General features: G+C 41.0%; 1 protein-coding gene across 10 annotated transcripts in view; it reads left to right on the plus strand.

Moving 5' to 3' along the window:
- Positions 1 to 1,061: 1,061 nt before the first annotated feature.
- The window catches only part of LOC122886523 (C-myc promoter-binding protein-like), an 87,445-nt gene continuing 68,676 nt past the window's right edge, over positions 1,062 to 19,830 (plus strand). For 5 of the 10 annotated variants that reach the window (XR_006380410.1, XR_006380411.1, XR_006380407.1 and 2 more), the window contains exons 1-2: positions 1,063 to 1,450; positions 16,592 to 16,922. Coding sequence is in view for 7 of the 10 variants with exons in the window: in XM_044219038.1 (XP_044074973.1) it covers positions 16,612 to 16,922 (311 nt within the window). In the remaining 3 variants the exon portion in view is untranslated. Of the gene's footprint in view, positions 1,451 to 16,591; positions 16,923 to 19,830 lie in introns of all 10 variants that reach the window. The other 5 variants (XM_044218876.1, XM_044219238.1, XM_044218962.1 and 2 more) reach the window with 4 other exon arrangements.

Genomic DNA, 19,830 nt, shown 5'->3' on the forward strand with positions numbered 1-19,830 from the left:
AGAGTTTTGGTCACTTGTGGGCAGAAAAACTGAAAAACACAAACCCCTGATACATTATCACCTTATAAAGTTGCTCTGGCTACAGAGACGAGAAGAAAAGAAGAGGGGTGGAGGCAAATAGAGTTTTTGAGATCATGTGAGCTATCACAAACACAGCACAAGCACACTCTGCACACACATGGTTAGTGCATACGTTTATACGCACACGCAGCAGGTATAACCTGAACCGGTCAGCTGATAATCAAATACCTGCAGGTAGTGGAGATGCTGTGGTAAACCTTAATTTCATCTTTTCACAGAGACAATGCAGCATATTTTCCATTTGGCTTCAGGCCACTACAGGCTTTGTGAAATATGTGTTTGTTGGTCTGTATGATTTTGCGATGCTGTTGGTGCACATGCTATTTTGTTTACTCGTCACTCCGAGCTGTCAGTTCAAGCTGCATGTGCTGTTTTGTGTGCCGAATTGAAATGGACCACAAACCACGACCAACCGGCTGTGGCACTGTGCTGGTCTGGTTTTGGAGCGCACCTGGTATGATGATGAAGTGGGACAGTTATAAATAGTGTCAGTGCTAACCTGAACTGCAACATTTCCAGATGAGTTTTAATCATTCATTTCATAGTTTATTAGCAACTGCTAAACTGCAAAATACCTTTATAAAATAAATACGCATTGGTACACATATTGGTGGTATCATTGGTGCATTTACATATTTTATGTTTATAGGCTAATTCATATGATTTTGGCCCTCGAGGAACTCCATACAAACCAACCGAGGAGACAGTTCATGTTCAATTATTGGATTCATTGCAAATTATGAAAAATGTATTTGTGTTTTTAAAAATAGAAAACAGCATGGCAGTCAAAAGTGTATTAATCTTGTTCGTTTATAATAAGCTGTATTATGCAATGACGGTGGTTTACTTAATTAAGCAAGATCAGAGTTTTATAAAATTTTAAAAAGTATGACGTATAAGTGGGTAGATAATATTGGAGGTACTATAATTGCGAGCATTGTCAGCATCGCGTAGATTACGTGAGATGCTTCCTGCTGGTAGAGGCTGGCTGTGATGTAGAACTGCCACCCAGAGAGCCGAGGGTGTGTGTGTGTGTGTGTGTGTGTGTGTGTGTGTGTGTGTGTGTGTGTGTGTGCGCGCGCGTTACTGCGCGCGCGGCCGGAGACGGCGGATTCCCATCACAACCAAGATGGCGGCGGAGCGGACAGCCGGCTCGGCTCAGTGACTGACAGACACAAGAAGCCTCGTATCGGTTGGACACCTAACGGTTAGACTCTGAGAGGAAAAAAAAAAAAAACATAAAATAAAAACAACACCCGCGCAGGTCACCTCACCTTTTCGGTACCGACAGTGCTGTGATGAACCAACACCGGTAGACGACACCGGCCGAAGTTGCGTGTTAGGACTAATTTGACGTCCACAAGCGGGGGTAAGTACGAAATGATGAACCGTTATAGTGACTGGTGAGGGATTTACGGAACAGCTGCTAGTTCCGTGCTACAAATCCCCCATGCTAGCTCCGTCACCTAACTTGTGTTGTCTGTTTGTTTACATTTGTTTTGTGTTTTATCCGTAACCAACTATCGCTAACGGCAATTCCGCCCCTCGTAGCGTTTGACCCAATGCCTCCAGTGCTCCCCCCGCCCCTCCTCGCTGGTTTCATACCCGTAGTTAAGTATGTGCCACAGGTTGTTTGCAATCAACGCCAACGGGTGAATATTTTAGTCACCTGTGCTGTGTGTGACGTGATGCAAACGAAGCCCTAGTCGCACCAAATTAACCCTCTGTTCATCCAGCGATATATGTGTGTTTTATCCACTAGCGTGCGGTCGTTTAGAGCTAAAAATAACATAAAACACTACCCTTGTACACCCCCCCCCCCTTGCCTCAGAACATTTTAGGTTGTTTGTTTTGTACTTTTGTCTCAGAAAAATGCCTCTCACTTAGCCTTGCTATTAGGCGTTTTTCATGTCTTGTTTTGTGAAGCATTTGCAGTCCCGACTATAAGGCTGTCATTGGTTTTCATAGTTTTTTTGTTGTTGTTGTTTTTTTTTAAAAAGCTGTAACTGGTGGCAAAAGGCAGAGAGGGAAAGGGTGGTGAGTGAATGCTAATGCAGCCTTGCAAATGTTGCTCATGTGTAAGTTTGGGGGAATGTGATCACTGATATTGTGGTGCATCATCATGCAAATATGTCTGTCTGAGAAATTCTGCCAGTGCAAGGTGAGGAAACAGAGCTGCGAAGGAGGCAAACATACCGGGAGTCCAGCTGTGTGGACCACTACAGCTGGACTCCATGTACATTTGCCTCTGGTGACATCGTGGCTTGACACTGAAGGTTTACTTCCCCAAAATTCCCCTCTGCATCGTTTAGTGGTGTTGCACAGGACAGGCAAGTCTGGTCAAATCATACATGTGACAGAAATACTCTAAAGCCTGTGATTTGAAAACCTCAACTCCACATACCAGAAAGGTAACCTACACTGTGTGATCCCATAAATCCTCTGCCTGCTCAGCATTTATGTATTTAAAAAAAAAAAAAAGTTTTGCTTTTCATTCAAGTGTTAGTTTCTTCACGTTCTGTTGTTGTGCACATGATGGACGGGGTGTTTGTGTTCTGTCTAGTATCCGTGTCTGTTCATGTCCCGAGGGCAGAAGGGCGCCCTGTTGAAATGCCAGAGAGGAAAAAGAGTCGCACGTGAGATGAAGGCACCGTGGTCTGGCACACGAGAGCCAAATGGCATGGACCGAGTGCTCGACTGTAGTCTTGTGCAGGTCCATGAAGAGGATTTACAGTGAGTAAAAGATCAAAGGGCAGACAGCTAGACGGTGTCTGCTTAGCAAGACTTCAAGTAGACTCAGTAACCCTGGTTCCTCTCACCCTGACACCAGCCTCAGGGTTAATGCCTGCTGTCCATCTATAATTGACAACAAAATGTCGCCTCCTGTGGCAGTGGGGGTTTTAACTGGGGAAAAAATCATGTATTTCACTGTAGCATTCACCTTAACTTGTTCTGCATAACAGCACATGCCAAGTGCCTGAACTGGAGTTTGTAACAAGACTGTTTCTTTGGCAGCGAGTGGAAGTCTGATGTTGGAGTCTGCTGTCGAAAGTTTGATTGTTTAATTCCCAAGTATTTCTCCAGAAACTACATGAGCCACTAAAGCACATATTTGTATTTGAAACATTTTTTATGTTATTACATGTTATATATGCTCTAATATTACTTTAGTTCATACAACAGTGTATGTATTCTTTGAATATTGTATTATAGGCGGACTAGACTAAGGTTATGTTTATATCGCTATTATTTTGTCTTTAAGTGCTAGAATACAGGTCCATATATTTTTGTTTTTTACGACAGGTGATGGTGCGGTAAGGCAGTTCTTTACTGCGCATGGGTAAAGACGGTTAGGAACAATGTGGTCCTAGTAAGATGCAGAGGAGTCTACGTACGTCATACGGTGTGAGAACGTGTAACAATGTGTAGTTAGTCATGTAAGTAGGAACAGAACATCAAGTCGGTAATGGACTGTGCTGAGATGTAGTCTTGAATGAGAATCACCTGCCCGTGATGTTGTAAATGAATCGTCAAATAAACCCTCATTCAACGTTTCCCCTGTCTTATAAGTTCAAGAAAGTTGGATTTAATTTAGTGGAACACGAAACAAAACTAAGATGCTTATGCAGACTAAGTGACCTTGGTAAAACAGCCACTACACTATGGATGCCCCCCCAGTTTCTCCCAGTGAAACTACAGGTTGTATAGACGGTGTAGTCCCTCATTCGTCCAGGAGTGTTCTATCGTAGAAAAGGTTTCAGTCGTAGTCATCTGGACACTGTTTTCAGAATCAAGACGTTTCGGCTCCCATCCGGAAGTCATTCTCAATTGTGAAAAAATGGAACGGGAACTCAGAAATTTAAGCTACTCTGTGTTACATAAGCCCTGCCCTCAGGAAGGAGTCTACCTGAGTATCTATGTAACACAGAGTAGCTTAAATGTCTGAGTTCCCGGTCCATTTTTTCACAATTGAGAATGACTTCCGGATGGGAGCCAAAACGTCTTGATTCTGAAAACAGTGTCCAGATGACTACGACTGAAACCTTTTCTACGATACAGGTTGTATAGGTAAAATACTATGTTCATTGCTTTCCTGGAGTTGTTTTGTGATGAAGCTGTAGCAGACATGTGAAGACACTATGAAGTGTTTCCTTTAGTTTTCACCCCCTCCAGCAGTAATGTGGAAGCTGAAGGCTACAGGAGCTTACGGCCTATTTTCATTATGATTAGGTTACACTATAGTCAAGCTAATGAATGTTATCACCTAATTTACATTATTTTCTAACAGAATCGACTTATTTTTCTCCAAGGACAAGGGAGAACAATTTTATACTGCTGCTTTACTTTAGTCTCACTTGCATCCATGTAGAAGGGTTATTAACGATTCCTTACATTTGCCCATAATCCCGTTCAGTGCCAACTTGTATTTAGCTGTGGTTTATACTTACAGTTGGAGGGAGTAATGGAGATGGTGACAGCATGGAAGAGCAACAGAGCAAGAGATGTAACTGCTAAAAATTAGTGACAGTCACGCTTTTTGCATTCTGGTCTATTTCCTGCTTCTGTGAATGTTAAAAATGATTTTTTTTTCTTCCTCTTTCTGTATGATTGTTGACTGATGCAACATGGTGGGTCTAGAAGGAAGCTCTTGCTCTTTGGTGCAGAGGGATGCACACTGTGCATGACACTGAAACATTTTCTCTTGTTAAACTTTGTTGAAGCTGCTGGAGATATGTAGACACGATGTGACAGCGTTAACATGTGGCCAATATATAACGAAATATGCCCAGTACATCACCAGCAGCTGCTTTTTAGGTTGCATATTTCCTTTAAGGATATCAATAATGAATTAAACAACGAGGCGGTTTTGTTTCAAGCTTTGGAAAAATAAAAAATGTTTATACTGAGATCTTTAAGCCCACTAATTTGGACCCAGCTGACAGTTAAATAATGAATAAATTACCAAAATTTTGAAAGTGTGTAATATCAGATTAATTAAAAAATATTCAAAATTAAGAATTTGATCAAGAATACGGTGCCAGGTTTTGAGTTTTTGATTGCTTGCTGCTACAGACACTGCTGATTATGCCACAAACTTAATATTTGAGTAACAAGACTTGTTGGAAGCAGAGCTGATGTTTCAGTGATGTGAAGAATTCTTTGATAAAAAGCAGGATATTGTATCAGCCAGAAGGTCACAGCACAGCGTGGTCACCATTTTTATGCTATGTACGCAAAAGGCGACACTGTACTAGAAAAGAAAAGCTGCTATAGATTGGCATGCAGAATAACTGAGAACAGGATTACATGTTCCCAGGGAATACTATCCACAAACACTAATTAGCTGTAAGCTCAGAGTATTGTCTGCAGGGAGAAAGGCAGGATGTGTCCTCAGTTGGTGGGTGGTATCTGGTGTTAGATGAGATGAATTTGGCTGTTGGGCTCCTAGCAAAGTCAGAACACAAAACACAAAAACACATTTCACTCGGTTCAGTTGTTAGTGCCTTTTCTCTGTGGGAAACTGAATAATTGGGTAAATAAAGTTCAGTTCAGTCAGGGGTAGTGGAGTAGTTTTTAAGAATTGAATGACCCCTTTGAGAGCTGGACAGGTGCTCAGACTGAAGGGTTGCAAGTATAGCTCTACTGGTACCACTGTTTCACATTCAGAAGAAAGTACTGAGTACTTAAACAAAAAAACTGTCAGAAAGAGCAGTATGGACAAGTGCATAATTTGATTAAAATAGCAGATAAACTACACACATTGTGAAGCAATTTACAGTAAAAAAAAACAAACAAACATACATATCATTGGTAATACTTAATTAGAAAACCTGAATGGGGCTTTGGAAACCTGGAGGTGTTCTTTTCGCCAAAATGTTACTCAAACATCCGCCATAGACGGAGCAACATGGGCAACCCATTGGACTCCTCTTTCTCTCCACGTTTAAAATACGAGTCCAATAAATTCTGACTTAAGAGAAAAATTTCTATATACCGGTATTTATAAACCAATAACTAATGCTAGCCAATTAAAATATCATAATAAAACTTAATGTGTAGCAGTTTTTGAGCAATGGATGGTCCTGCATTCACATGCACTGAAGTATACACATTGTTTCTAGGCTAAATTACATTACAGTCAGATTTTCTGCTCCGTTACACTATTGAGGAAACTTTTAGTTCAATAGACTGAAACTATAGTCGCTAACATTAACTGAAACTTTCTTGGATGTAGGCTTGTCACAGCCAAGGCTCGACTGGTGAAGGCTGTAATTGTCTGATTCTCACATTATTCTGCTGCAGCTGCTGTTGTGTGGTCTACTGGGTTCTCAAGGGTAAAGGATTGTTCCCCACTGTCTTCCCTTTCTTCTCATCATTCAGACAGAAATGGGTGCTTATCAGCAGAGACTAAAGACGTCACTAAATCAAAACTGCCAGACTCTAAAGTTAACAAGCTGCAAATAAAAAGAGGTCACACTGGAAAACAAATGGGTTTTGTACAAATCATTTTGTCTGCCTTGAAGGCAAAAGACCAGCCTTAAGAATGGTTTTCTGCCAAATAGGGAATTAAAAGATCAGGCTGGGAGGGGAGGCAGGTTAGTGAGATCAGGTTTCCTGGAGACATGGTATTAATTGCTGCAGGGCTCTGCGTTAGCACGTCCTTGTGCTAATATTGTACACAGAGCCAGGATGGTAACATCTTGTTATAGGGCTGTAGCCTGGGAATTGTGATCCCAATATTTCCCTTGATATCTGTGAACTGAAATATGAACTAGAAATGCAAAAATAATTTCAATTACTTTTCATGCTTAAATGAAAGATCAGGTGTGCAGGAGGCTCAACAAATGGCTTCATGTAAAATCAGACTGCAGAGGAGCCTTCAGGTGGAACATCAAGTGCAGTAAAAAGATGTAATGTTAGTCTACAGCAATGCTCCTGTACCTCAAACCACCAATACAACTGGACCAAAACCTCTGCTGACTAATATCAGAAATTCAACAGACGCATTTTCAAATAGGATCCAAGTTGATTATAAAACTGCCTTGTTTTTACTAATTGATTAGTTTATATTCCTTTGCCTGCCCGCTGTAGCTCTATATGCCTAAAGTGAAACTGGAGGCCTTGATCAGTCATCATAGATATAGTTAACATGGTCACAACATGTATTATAAAGTTGGAGATTTGTGTGATTTCAATGGGTGCCACTGCCTATGGAGATTATGGTTCACTAAGCGCACAACAGGACAAAAAAAAATACATTTAGAGCATAAAAACTCCAGGGAGCTGTGTATTGTCTGAATTGGTCAGAACAATATATTTGCTGTTATTAGCATATTGCAGGTATATTGCTATCAGTGTGTATGTTGGCTGATAAGTTACAAGAAAATGCCTAAATGAGAGAGCCAACAAACCAATGAACTGCAACGTCCCCAGTTCGAGTCTGATTGGGATGCATCTTTCTCTCCCTCGTTTCTCGACATCTCTCTACAGTCGTGATCTAATAAAAGCCATAAAATGCACAAATAATAATAATAAAAGGGAATGCTAAAATATGTTCTAGGTAATTTTGAAATAGTGCAGTGCATAGTTTGTCCACCAGAGCAAGTTTATTTTTCAGCTACAAAATGCCCTGTTTAGTACACATCATTCTTTATAAAACAAATTTAAGTGAATGGTTATGTTCATGTATTTATGTTAAATAAAAAAATTTGACATCAGTATCGGCCTTAAATATCCGTTATTGGTCGGGCTGTTGTATTGACATGCGTCATGTTGTCTGTCTGAGTCATGTTGTTTGGCACATTTGTTCCATGAGATGGACAAGAAACACGTCAAATGCTGGAGGTGATGAGTGCCCTTTAGTCTGTCCCCCAGCTCATTCGTAGTGGATTGTTTTTGCTTTGTTTTTATTTTTTTCTAGATGTAATCAGATAGTGATGTTAATAGGATCAGTTGCAAGTCTGTCACCGCTGCGTCTCATGCTGCTGCTTCACCATCCATCATGGTCTGTGCTTAATTATCCATAACAAACACATCAGTCTCTCCGCTCACACCAAGAGAGAGAGAATTTCAAAACATCTTTTTATATTTAGGTCAAGACCTTGTACAAAGTTTTTCAAGGCACTTGTTATGCTCACCGATGCTTTTATAGTAAAGCACCTCACAGTACCATTAGTATATTCATGTAGGTTAGTTCCAGCAGGGCACATATTGCTAACCCTAACATTATTTCCATTTTCTACCCATTGATCCTCCTCTCTACATAGCTAACAGCATTATGATCTGTTACATAAGTCATGTTTCTCATGTACAGTATGTGTGTTAATGGATAAAACCTCAGTGCCCGACCCGAGAGCATCCTCCTCCTGCTTTGACAAGTGCTTAACTTTGACAATTTAATATGAAGTCAAGGAGAGTTACTCCGGAGGCACAAATACTGGAAGTGCCATAGCTGCAGCTAAACCTTTGCTATCTTCATTAAATAAAGCAGCACATTTTCTCATACTGTAACCTTGATGTTTGTTTGAAAGTATTTTTTTGTTGTTCATTTCACAAAGCTGAGACACTTCAGAAGGCCTGTGGTTATTCAGGAGGCGTCTTCTGTAAGCCTCTACAGTGGAAATAATAAAATTTAAAGCTTCTGTGGTTTAAGATACTATATATTACTATTATAGATACAAAGTTATTTTCTTGACTTTATATAGCTGTAAATTTAGTCAGTGTCAACACACATTGAGATGTTGTTGATAATTAGTACTATATTGAAATTCTGACCATCTCACAGCATCAGTTCTCCCATCATTTTTATTTTTATTTTTTGCAAAACGTGAACAAATACTTGCCTGAATTTATTTGAGCTGCTGTGATCAGTCCCAAAAAGGTTCTTGAAATGATTCTAATGTAAATGTAAACTGGTTACTCTAAGTCTGCTGACATCCTGCAAGCAGAAAGAAAATGGGCCTCATAAATGATGACTCCTTTATCCAAAGTGATCTTAATGCCTGCTGCTTAAAACTCGCAAGTCACAATGTCCAGTTCTACCAGTGTTGCCAGCTGTATGATAATTATTGCATTTATATGATCATTTACCCCTTTGTCAGAGTATCAGTTTTTCCACTGTTATTGGCTTATTATTAATGAAAGTTTATGGAGCTGATTTGGAGCCAGCCTGACTCCAATGTGCATTAACTACTGTGTGTCAATAATGTGTTACAGAAAACTGACCCTGGATCTGTCGTAATTGATCAAATCACATCTCTGCTGAGATCTCATGAGACAGCCACTCACAACCTTGTTTAAACTCTTTGTGACTGCATTTCCCAACTTTTGTTTGGTGTGGTTTATGGTACAGAAAATCTATAGTCTACCTGAAACCTATTTGCATAACATATTTTCTTGTCTTCATAATAAATGCTGGCCTATAGTCTGGGCCCATCGCAGTAAACTCAGTGAACCCACGGATGTATTGTGACCTTTGGCAAAGATTCATACAAGCTGGAAAGCAAACTCAGTTCTGTGTGCGCTGCAGTCTGGATTTAATTTGCCCTCAAATATGATCATTCTGGAGTCAGTGTACAAGTATTTGGTTATTTTACAAAGTACCAACTAATTTATTTGTGTCTCTGGATCTGTCTTCCATCTTTTGTATATGGCATCTTAAAGAGAGATGACTAAATTTGGACAAAACACGAGAGTAAGTTTGCATCTCGTTACTGTGCTGTGGCATTTTACACATTGCACTTTTGCACTGCTGACTGGGTTTTGCTGAAAACTAAAACAATTATACACCTATTGTCCATTTTCTTTTTGGCACTGATTGGCCCAAGGTCGGGTGCCACAGTTACAGGTGAATATTTGAGACTGACTCAGAGGGGGAATGCATCATTTGTGCAGAACACCATGTTTATTGTTGCCTTGTTAGAAAACGGAGCGCAGTCTAAATGATGGTTGTAAGATAAGATTGACTTTATTAGTCCTTGAGGGAAAATTAGTTTCAGACTATGAAAAAAGCACTGCAACAAATAGTCACATACCTAATTAAAAATAAAATGTCTGTTGACAAAGGTTAATGCATCCTAACTGTCTCCTATGCATACTGTCTGCTGGATACACACACACATTCACTCAATATAAGAGCAAATATAAAGTTCATGTTTCATGTTCATGCAAACTATTCTAACTCGCTTTTTGTCGATGGAACCAGGGCGATGCTAACTTTCGGGTTGGCCTACAAAAATACGTCACTGTGTAAATAAATCGACCGTGATACCAGGAAAAACGTGGTTATCTGCCAGAGGAGCTGGTAGCAGATACATTTCCTGCAGTACCAACAGTAAATATGCAAACTTCTTTCATGCACAAAGCTGGCAAAGTCTAAAGCTTGTTGCCCATTCCTCGGTGGATATTTAGCTTCCTTTTGTGTCTGTGTTTTTAATTTGATCGTTGTTTTTGGACCAGCAGTAACTCCATTACATTTCACTCAGGTGTGTCAAAGATGTTCGGCTGCAGAAACATGGAACAACTCGAGTTGAGTTTCTCTCAGCATTTGGTTGAATAGTTTAAATAACAAGTCAGGTGTTGAGATTACAGTTTTACATGGAAAAACGTATTTCTCACAGAGGTCATCTTTCCTCCAAAACGTTACTTGACCTGATGCTGCTAAAAAGCACAAGAGTCAAATGCCCACCCCTCTGGGCTAACTGGACGCAGATGCTTGGCGAGTGAGGCTTCCTACTGGCGTGTTTATGTTCTTGAGCACATTCCTTTTCACCTCCTCCACGTGTCTGCCCTGCTGTGGCTGTCTCTGTGCTGGATGTCTATACAGCTGGAGCCGAGAGCAACGACTGGGCAATTAGAGACTCGAATGAGAGTCCCTTTGGTGAGTTTCATTGGCCCCGGTTCTCGTGAACTCGAGACAGCTGGAAATCATTCCCTTGTCACGTTGGCTTAAACAAAACCCTTGTGGAACCGACTGAAGGCCTGTTGGGTCTGGACATCTTATTGAACTCCTCCCTGAGCTCCTGCTGTGGTTATAAGTCAACGAGTTTGGGCTGGGAAGCTTTGTCTACGGCTCTGGCACCAGGCCCTTCATGTGGCCGAGTTTTAAGTTTCTCTGGTTATGTGGTGCTTTTCCACCAAGTCTGTTTCTGTTGTTTCTCTGGCTCCCACACCACTCTCTACCCTGTGTGATTACTGTAGAGTATCATACAGAGCGCAGATAATCTGTGCATCCAGCTGTGTCATGTCGTAAAGTGCATTTTAATGGAAGTTAACCACATCATTTAAGGTACTCTGCAGTCAAATGCTGATTTCAGCTTTACAAAGACAAATTGTCTGCAAAGTCTTGGGGAAAATCATGTCTTAAGGCACTTGTGCTGAATAAACCCACATCATAAATGATTCAGAAACACATAAATATTATCTGTAGTGCTTCAGGATCACTGTGAAGGACTCCAGTGACCTTTTTAAAGATGCTTGTGGCCTGAGCACATTCTCTCTTAAATGTTCACAGCTTTTTATTCTGGGAGGATCAGCTGTGACTTCTCTCTGGGCGTTTACCTCAAGACCAAGTCAAGCTTTCCCTTCCAGGTCAGTCTGCCAGGGGAGAAGTAGGGCAGCCAGCAAATTAAGATATTTGGATTAGACCACTTAAGCTGTGAAGCAGATTTTTATTCTTATGTATCTGGCACGGTGTGAGTCACAGCTCTGCATCTTTTGGATGCAGTTCCTGGGAGGGAATCCAGTGGTAATTGTGCATGAAAATTCAAGGACTAGATACGCAATAGATGGGTGTCTCACACTGTTATGCCTTCTCAGCACTTTGATGCACCTAAATTCAAGGCTGTCTGGGGAGAAAAACGTATCGCTTTTTCTGTTTCTGCGCAGACTGAACATTTCATATTAATGTGAAATTCATTTTAAAAGATTGTTTTGTTTTCTGGTTTCCAGCATCATGTCAATGCAGCATAGGCTAAGATTGCCTCTCAGTGGATCAGTTTTTGTTGTGTAACCCATAAATCCTCGCTATCACCTTTTTACAAGAGGCTTGACTGACGGCTTAGTGAAAGAAGTGAAATCTAGAATTCATTTTTCATTCTGTCACCTGTGTCTCCATCGTGAACCCAGCAATGTTGATTTCTTCTATTCTTGAAATGTAGGGCAGGCAGAGAGAGCAGGTTGAAGACAATAGAGGTCCACATATGCAGTGTATATATATGTAATCCTTATATAATGTGTGCCACGGTACTGCTACTTTGGTTTGCATTGTATTTTTAGCAGGCTGACAACACGCCAAGGATGAGTATCATTCTTTGGCCCATCGTGTGGCTCTGTTGTCAGTCAGGGACAGGGAGGTGACTGCAGAGCTTTCCACTGCTTTGCATCCATGAAACTGCAATACATTTAGGTCAATATATATATATTTTTTTGTTACAGTTTTGTAACAAGTGAGGAGTTAACTGTTCTTACTGTGTGTTCCATTAAACAATATCCACGTCTGTTTTTTTGTCAGTTGAGTCTCATGCAAAATCCCTATGGGTCAATAAAGCAGCAGTCATTTGCAAGAAACAAGATAGTCGCTGTACTGGTCGACACCCTGTGTAATTCCACCCCTCTTTTCATTATACATTGCATATGATATTGTACTTTGTTTTTTATATGGACTACAATTGAACTTAGATGGGCTTTATAGTTTTAAATGGTTGTCCTGCACTTGACAAAAAACACACGTGTTGACCACATTTGTTTCGGCCCTTCATCGTGCCTGTGAAATACAAGAATGTGACCCCAGGACCTCGTGCTTGCACACACACTCACATAAAATTTCATCAACGCCTCATCTCTTCTTCAGGCTGTCTGTCAGCATGTCAGCCTATCCAGACACATGCTCACTTGCAGGCTTTTAATGAGTGTGTTGTTAGCACGTGTGAAGGTGCAAAAAGAATGTGTGTGTGTTTGTCCCACCACTATGAGCTTCCCCCATATATCATTTCCTATTTTACTTATGCTGTTGTTTTCCTCGTGCCTCATCTATTCTGTCACCCAAAGCAGGGAAGACGTTGACCAAAGTTTGAATCAGGGTTATTATTTAAAAAAACCTGTGTTTGTACAGCATAGCTGTTTAAACCAGAGTTTCCACTTGCACTAGTGCTGCAGTTGACCTGTTTTCATTTTAAAACGAGGGAGGATTATTTTTGGTATTTTGTGTATTTTGTATTGTGTTAAATTCCCAAGTAAACATTTCTAAAAGAGAAGTGAGCACGTGTCCCACTTCCTGTCCTCTGGGTGTTACACCAATGTGTTGTCCCAGGAACACTTATGAGTCCGCTCTGTGTATTGGACAGGAAGTTGAGTGTAGACTGTGGTCCAGGACTCAGGATGCTGTGCAGATGTGCAGCCCTTAGAGCTCCTGTGGTCACTCTTAGTTTAACCAATTATTCCCTAGTTGATAACCACAGGAGCGCTGCCAGTATCGAGGTAGATTTAAGATATGCGATTAGGCCTGAATGTCCTGGTGCCATATGAGGAATAGAAGGACCAGAGGCCTAGGTCCACCTCACTTCTTCTGCCTTAACAGGACTGACCAGACATCACTTGGCACAGAAAATTAGCTTGCTGTGACTGTCTTCTCATCAGCTTCTCACAGTGAGGAAGTGGTGAGCTGAGATGAATTTATAGAGCCAGAACACAGTGAACCTGTGTTTTCTCACCATCTGTCAATAGCTGGAAGTGATAACCAAAGACAGAAACACAAATCGCTCTTTGTTTGGATATAAGCTTGGCTCATTGACCCTGCAAAGATCATTTCATTATACCAGTAAACACCCAGCTTTAGTTGGATTTATGTAAACAGACCCTTTTCTCCACCAAATGTTGTGTCTAAAACATAACTATAGACAGAACCACTCATTACGCAAAAAGACCTGAAGCTGTTATGAAGAAATACAATAACAAATGTGATTCTGTTCCATCTGCCTGCAGCCTGGAGGACAGGAGTTTCAGTCTGCATGATTTTATATTGAAGCAACAACATGTGTCACAAGGACACTTTCACATGAAGTGTTTTCAACAGCTGATCAAAGACAAAGACCAAAAATCACAATGTGCAGATGGAGGAGATTCACTGGTAGAGGTCAGAATCGAGAAAGATTTTGTCACTTTGATCTCCTTTTGACTTAGTCTGTGATGGTGAGGAGATAAAATGAGGTACTAACAGTGGTTTATGTATCTGCAGTGGCAGCTGAGGTCTTGCTAGCATAGTATCACACAGAATGGAGTTGGCAGCTTTTTCACCTTTCCCCTGAGCCAATGCATTTAGACTAGCTAACACACCCTGCTAATTAAACCTCTCCTCCCACACCCTCTTACTGCATATGGTTGGAATCACAGACCTTGTCCAGTTGAATTATTCAGAATCAAAGTGAGCAGAAACTCTTGGATTACAAAATCTGCTCTCAATGAAATGACTATCTGGGTGAGAAATTGTCACTGGCTGGCACACCAACTTGGGAATTTTAATGTTGAATAAAACAGCTTTCACATGCTCTTTTTTTTCCATCTTCGCAAAATTCTATTTTATATGAAAACCATAAGACATGTTTGAATTGTGTCCCATTTCTTACATTCAATCTGTGTTCTTGCTGTGCAGGTACACATTTCTTACACCTCCTGATTTCAGCTGTCATGAACCCAATGTGTTGTTGTGTTTTTGCATGACTGACTGGAAGAAGAGTGAGAGTGCTGGCAGGGGTAAAGTTTCATTTGAACCCACAGAGACAAACTCGTGTCCCAGAGGCTCGAGTGACAAGAGGTTGAGTGATGAATCTGGTCACTGAGACAGACTAAGACTTTACACCACCATACCCAGAGGCTGCCAAAGAGGAAAAAGTCCACTGTAAAACAAAACTGGCTTACAGTATTTCTTTGTTTTTCAGCACTTAGTAGCATTTTGTTAGACTTTTATGCAAAATGTAGACCTGCTTTGTCAAGAAGAGATAAGAAGAATATTATTTTTCTTTGAGTTGTCACATGTACATATGTATCCTTGTGGGTCACCATAGGTGATCTTAATTTATGTAACTTGAAATAAGATTTAGTGGTACAAATTGAGAGTTACGATGTGTATGTAATTCAAACGTGTTTAGTCATTTCACACTTCAATCAAATTGCCTCACAATGGAACCAAATCCCCTGAAAAATCTAATCGAGGACGCAAAAAAGTGCCTTTTAAACGAAGGGAGCAACACAAATTTAACACAACATTTTTGGCAAAGCCTCCAGCAGCTGCTATTTTTAGATATGCCATAGTTTCTCCTCCCACCATTTATTTTGTTCTCAGTTGTTTCTTTGGCCCCAAACGTTTTAGTAGTTCTGTCCCAGACTCTGACCTCAGTCGTCTTGACTCCTCTGTTTTCTTGAAATGGTACTGCGATCATGACACAGCAAACAATCAGTGGTCATTTGCAGAGCTGGACTTTAAGATTCACCGGCTATCCTCACAAAGTGGTGAAAGTGTTTGTTGAGTCTCCCTCTGTTTCTGAAACAGAAAATGCACTCCCGTTGTTTGGAGATTTGAACTGTTGCAGCTGTAACTCGTGTCAGTGTTGTTTCCAGAGGGGGATTTGAACATATAATCATCATTCGGCACAATGAAGACGGAAGTTTTGTGATGATGTCCTGGCAGAAAAACAACATAGCAGCATTTGATTAGGTGCAGATTTTATTGAGGGTAACTCTAAAAAAGTCTTCTGTCTTTATTATTTTCTAGTTGAAGGTGACATCTCAGATGTTTCTGTAGCGCTAATGTGTTTACCCACCCATATCAATACGCCTTTCAGTCTGTGTCAGAAAGTGTAGATGATGTTGTGCAGTCAGGACATGCCCTTCTTAGGACAGATTAAGAAAACTACTGTTTGGCTTTTATCACGCTGCTTAATAGGCTCCATGATATCACAAGGCTTCTAATCAGCAGGTTTTTATGTGGCCTGTAATTGAGGCAGAATGTCAAGTGTGAAGAAACACCTCACTGCTCCCTTTTTAAAATGCACACTCAGGTCTGTGTAGCCAGCCAGGCTTTAACTGTGCTGTTTCAGTTTTTCGATTTAGAGAAAGGTTCAAAATCCTCAACACCAACAATGTTCTGTCCTCTTCAGAGCCACATGTTTTGTCAAAGTGTCCTTGAGCCAGGACGCTGAACCTTTTAGCTGATCATGTGAACTAAAGTCAATGTGGTCAAAGACCGTCAGCTAACTGCCTAAACCGTAAATGGCTGCCTGGTACCTAATCAAAGCCCCTCTCTGCCTCATATTTTTACCCTCTCTTTTCATTTGCCCTTCTACTGGCCTCCCTTCAGTAAGATTTATGACTGTCAGATTTTCTATTTTACTGCCATAGCAAGGACGCAAGAACCGTCTGTACCTGCTACCACAACGAAAATCAATCTCCCCTCCCCTCCCCTCTCTCCCTCTCTGTCTCTATGTCTCTCTTCCTCTTTCCCTGTGTAATCGTGCAGGCAGTTGGCGGGGATGGGAGATGATGGAGGACAAAGGCCCTCGTGTAGCCGACTACTTTGTGGTGGCTGGTCTGACGGATCCGTCCAAGCCGTTGGACCAGGAGATCCACTTTGATGATGTCTGCCACAAGACAGCCAAGCCTAAGGCGCCCATCACCGATGTGGCGGTGGTGATTCGCTCGATGGGCGAGGAGGTGCCGCCAGGGTTCACTTGCATAGAGGAAACACCAACCGGCCTTTCGGCTGATCTTAACAATGGCGGCCTCATGGCGCCCCAGATCTTCCTGTGCTACAGGCGGGGTCGTGACAAGCCACCACTCACTGACCTGGGGTAAGTACCAAAGTAGTCTTAATCATTGTTTCTGACATGTTGTTTGTGTTCAAACAAGGCAACACAAAACATTATGTGTATTAACAAGCTAAGAGTCTACAGCCACACTAGCAGCTGTTTGAGGCTGTATTTAGGCACAGTGGTACTTGCTGAAGTCAGCATGCTCACAATGGCAATGCTAACATGTGTTAGCAGGTAAAATGTTCACCATGTTAGTTTAGCATGTTAACACTAACTTTTGCTAATTAAGCACAAATGAGTTAAAAGTTTTGCGGGTATTTGGTAAACCAAAAACCATAAACGACCGGTTAAAATTTTGACCTGAAGATGACACTCAATGAAAAGTTAAGGGATCACCTAAGTTCTAACAATTCATCCTGTGGGAGGCATACACGTGTGTACCAGATGTCAAGGAAATCAATCCAATAGTTGTTGAGATATTTCACTAAAAACCACAAATGTGAACCTCGTGGTGGCGCTAGAGTAAAGGTTAGGTGCTCACCAAAGTCAGTAGGCATCATCCTAACAGAAATGATCTCATTGCACTTTTCCTATAGAGCAGGTCTAGACTGTAATTATGAATGTCTGTACACAATTTCATGGCAATGCATCCAATCATTGTTGTGAGATTTCATTCTGTACCAAAGTGGTGAACTGACTAGTAGTATGGGTAAAAACATCTGCGTTATTTAACCATAGCAAAATGATTTTAAAAGGTCTATACAAAGTCCTCCTGCAGTATAATGCATTTCAGCAATGCCACTGGCCAGCAGTCCTGCTCAGTTATATCTCTCATTGACTCAACCTAAAGCTATCTAGCCAAATTGTAAAGAATAAATGATATCCGACCAACCGTCATTAGATGAATGACCAGAATTTGTCACAGTACTTTTGGGAAAACAAAACTTTTATTTCCAATTCACATAGAATCCAATTTATTCTACAGAAAGTGAGTTTCAGTGTGAATTTTATGGAGAAAAATCAGTTGTAGTTGTGTAATATCAGGCAGGTAAAGGTAGACACATACTTTTCTGTCCCTGCATCTTCGCAGTCACATTGTAAAACAAGTTCTGGACAGGCTGCTCTGCAGAAAACTGTTAGCAGTGGTATTGCATTGTGACCACAAAATCTAGAGGTAGACAATGTGGTATACTGCAACAGACAAGGTGTGATAAAGGCTGATGGAAACATATTTTTAAATGCACCTTGACGTTGCAGTTGCTGCTTCTGCTTCATCTACTGTAGCATATATTATCAAAAAAGTGGTTGATGGAAACATACACTGATCCACATTTTATTTTGCTGAAATTTCTGAAATTCGCTTTAAACTTATGTGTCCAGTTTCACAGAATTTTCTAGACAACTGAAATGAATCACTGTAATGAAGTGCACAGTCTATCCAACCCACACAGCCAAGTTATTAATGTATTGCAACATGTTTCTGTATCCATTATTTGTCTAATTCCTAGTAATGATCAGCTGCTGCCATTATCAAACATTGTGGTTGCCGGTTTTTCTGTTAGCTTTCTACTTGCCATGAAACTCTGCCCTGCTGTTCCTTGCTATTGTGAGTGAGGAGTACAGTTCCTGTATAAAAAGTGGTTCATGTCTGTTTTGAAAAGCTTAAGTGCTCTGAACTTTTGAAAGTGTTCTGCTCTGCCTCAAAATTCCTCCTGTGCAGCAGTTTTCTACATCAGCCACTTTCTGCCTGCCTTGCAGCCGTTCCCCATTGTGATTTCTGCAACAAAAAGTGGAATAGTGTGAAGCGCTTACAGGTGTCCTCCTCAGCAACATCTTTTGAACTGGGGGAATTCAATACTGTTTGTTCAGGGCTCTCTGGCTGGCAGAGGCAGGTGGTGACAATGCTAAGGAGGCTCATACTGGCCTCTGACACTACAGAGTGCAGTGCTTATCAGGCACTGACAAAGAGGCTTTGCTCAGACAGTATCAGCAGCTTTTGTGTGCTGATAGCTCAGAGGGGCTGCACTTCCCAGACATTGGTAGGTCTAATGGGAAGCTGAAGTGTGTGTGTGTGTGTGCAGGTGTAGCCATCATTTATATCCATTTTGACTTATTGCTTCATTATAGCTCAGGCTGATCAGAATCAGATCAGAAATCAGAAATACTTTATTGATCCCTGAGGGGAAACTCTTTTAAGCTACGGCAACAGGCAGCATGCACGTATGCGCATGCGCACTTTTCACCGCAGAGGTAATAATTAGTATTATCTGTGACCAATTTGGCTTTGTTCAATACTGAGTACTAGAAAGGAATATGAGGAGCATTTGTACCTCCAGCGCATCCACCAGGAAATTGTTAAGCAGAGGTGATAATCCACCCAAACATTGACACATCCCCTGTTGTGATCACTTTAGTTAGTAGCTGACGGCCTAAACAATAGCCACACTCATTAAATATGACATTTTCTGTGTGAAATTGATTCAAAGAGATTCAAGAATAGCACCTCTGCTCCTTTTCCCTGAAGATTAATGTTTTATTTCAGAAGTCATTTAATGTTATTTTCTAGCAGAGGTGAACCACCTCACCTAAAATAAAGACCAGCTCCTGCATGCTAATGCTACTGCATTTCGTTGCCTTGTACTTGTACATGTGTAATGACAATAAAGTTAAATCTTTAGAAAATACTGTGCAAAACTCTGACCTCCTCACACAAATCCAGCTGTTTGGAGAAGTACTCAAGGTCTAATTTAGCAAACACAAGGGCCAGTTTAAAATTCAACAGAACTGGTGGCTCTGTCAATAAAGAGAGGATATCAACTGCACTGGTCTGATGGCGGGGGCTGCATCAACAAAAAACGGTCTGGTATAACCGCAAAGAAAGATGTGCACACAGTGTTTGGCCCTGCTGCGAGCAGAACAGAATCACCACAGCTGACCACTTTAAATC

This window comes from Siniperca chuatsi, linkage group LG1, assembly GCF_020085105.1.
Source record: "Siniperca chuatsi isolate FFG_IHB_CAS linkage group LG1, ASM2008510v1, whole genome shotgun sequence".
Taxonomy (NCBI): domain Eukaryota; kingdom Metazoa; phylum Chordata; class Actinopteri; order Centrarchiformes; family Sinipercidae; genus Siniperca; species Siniperca chuatsi.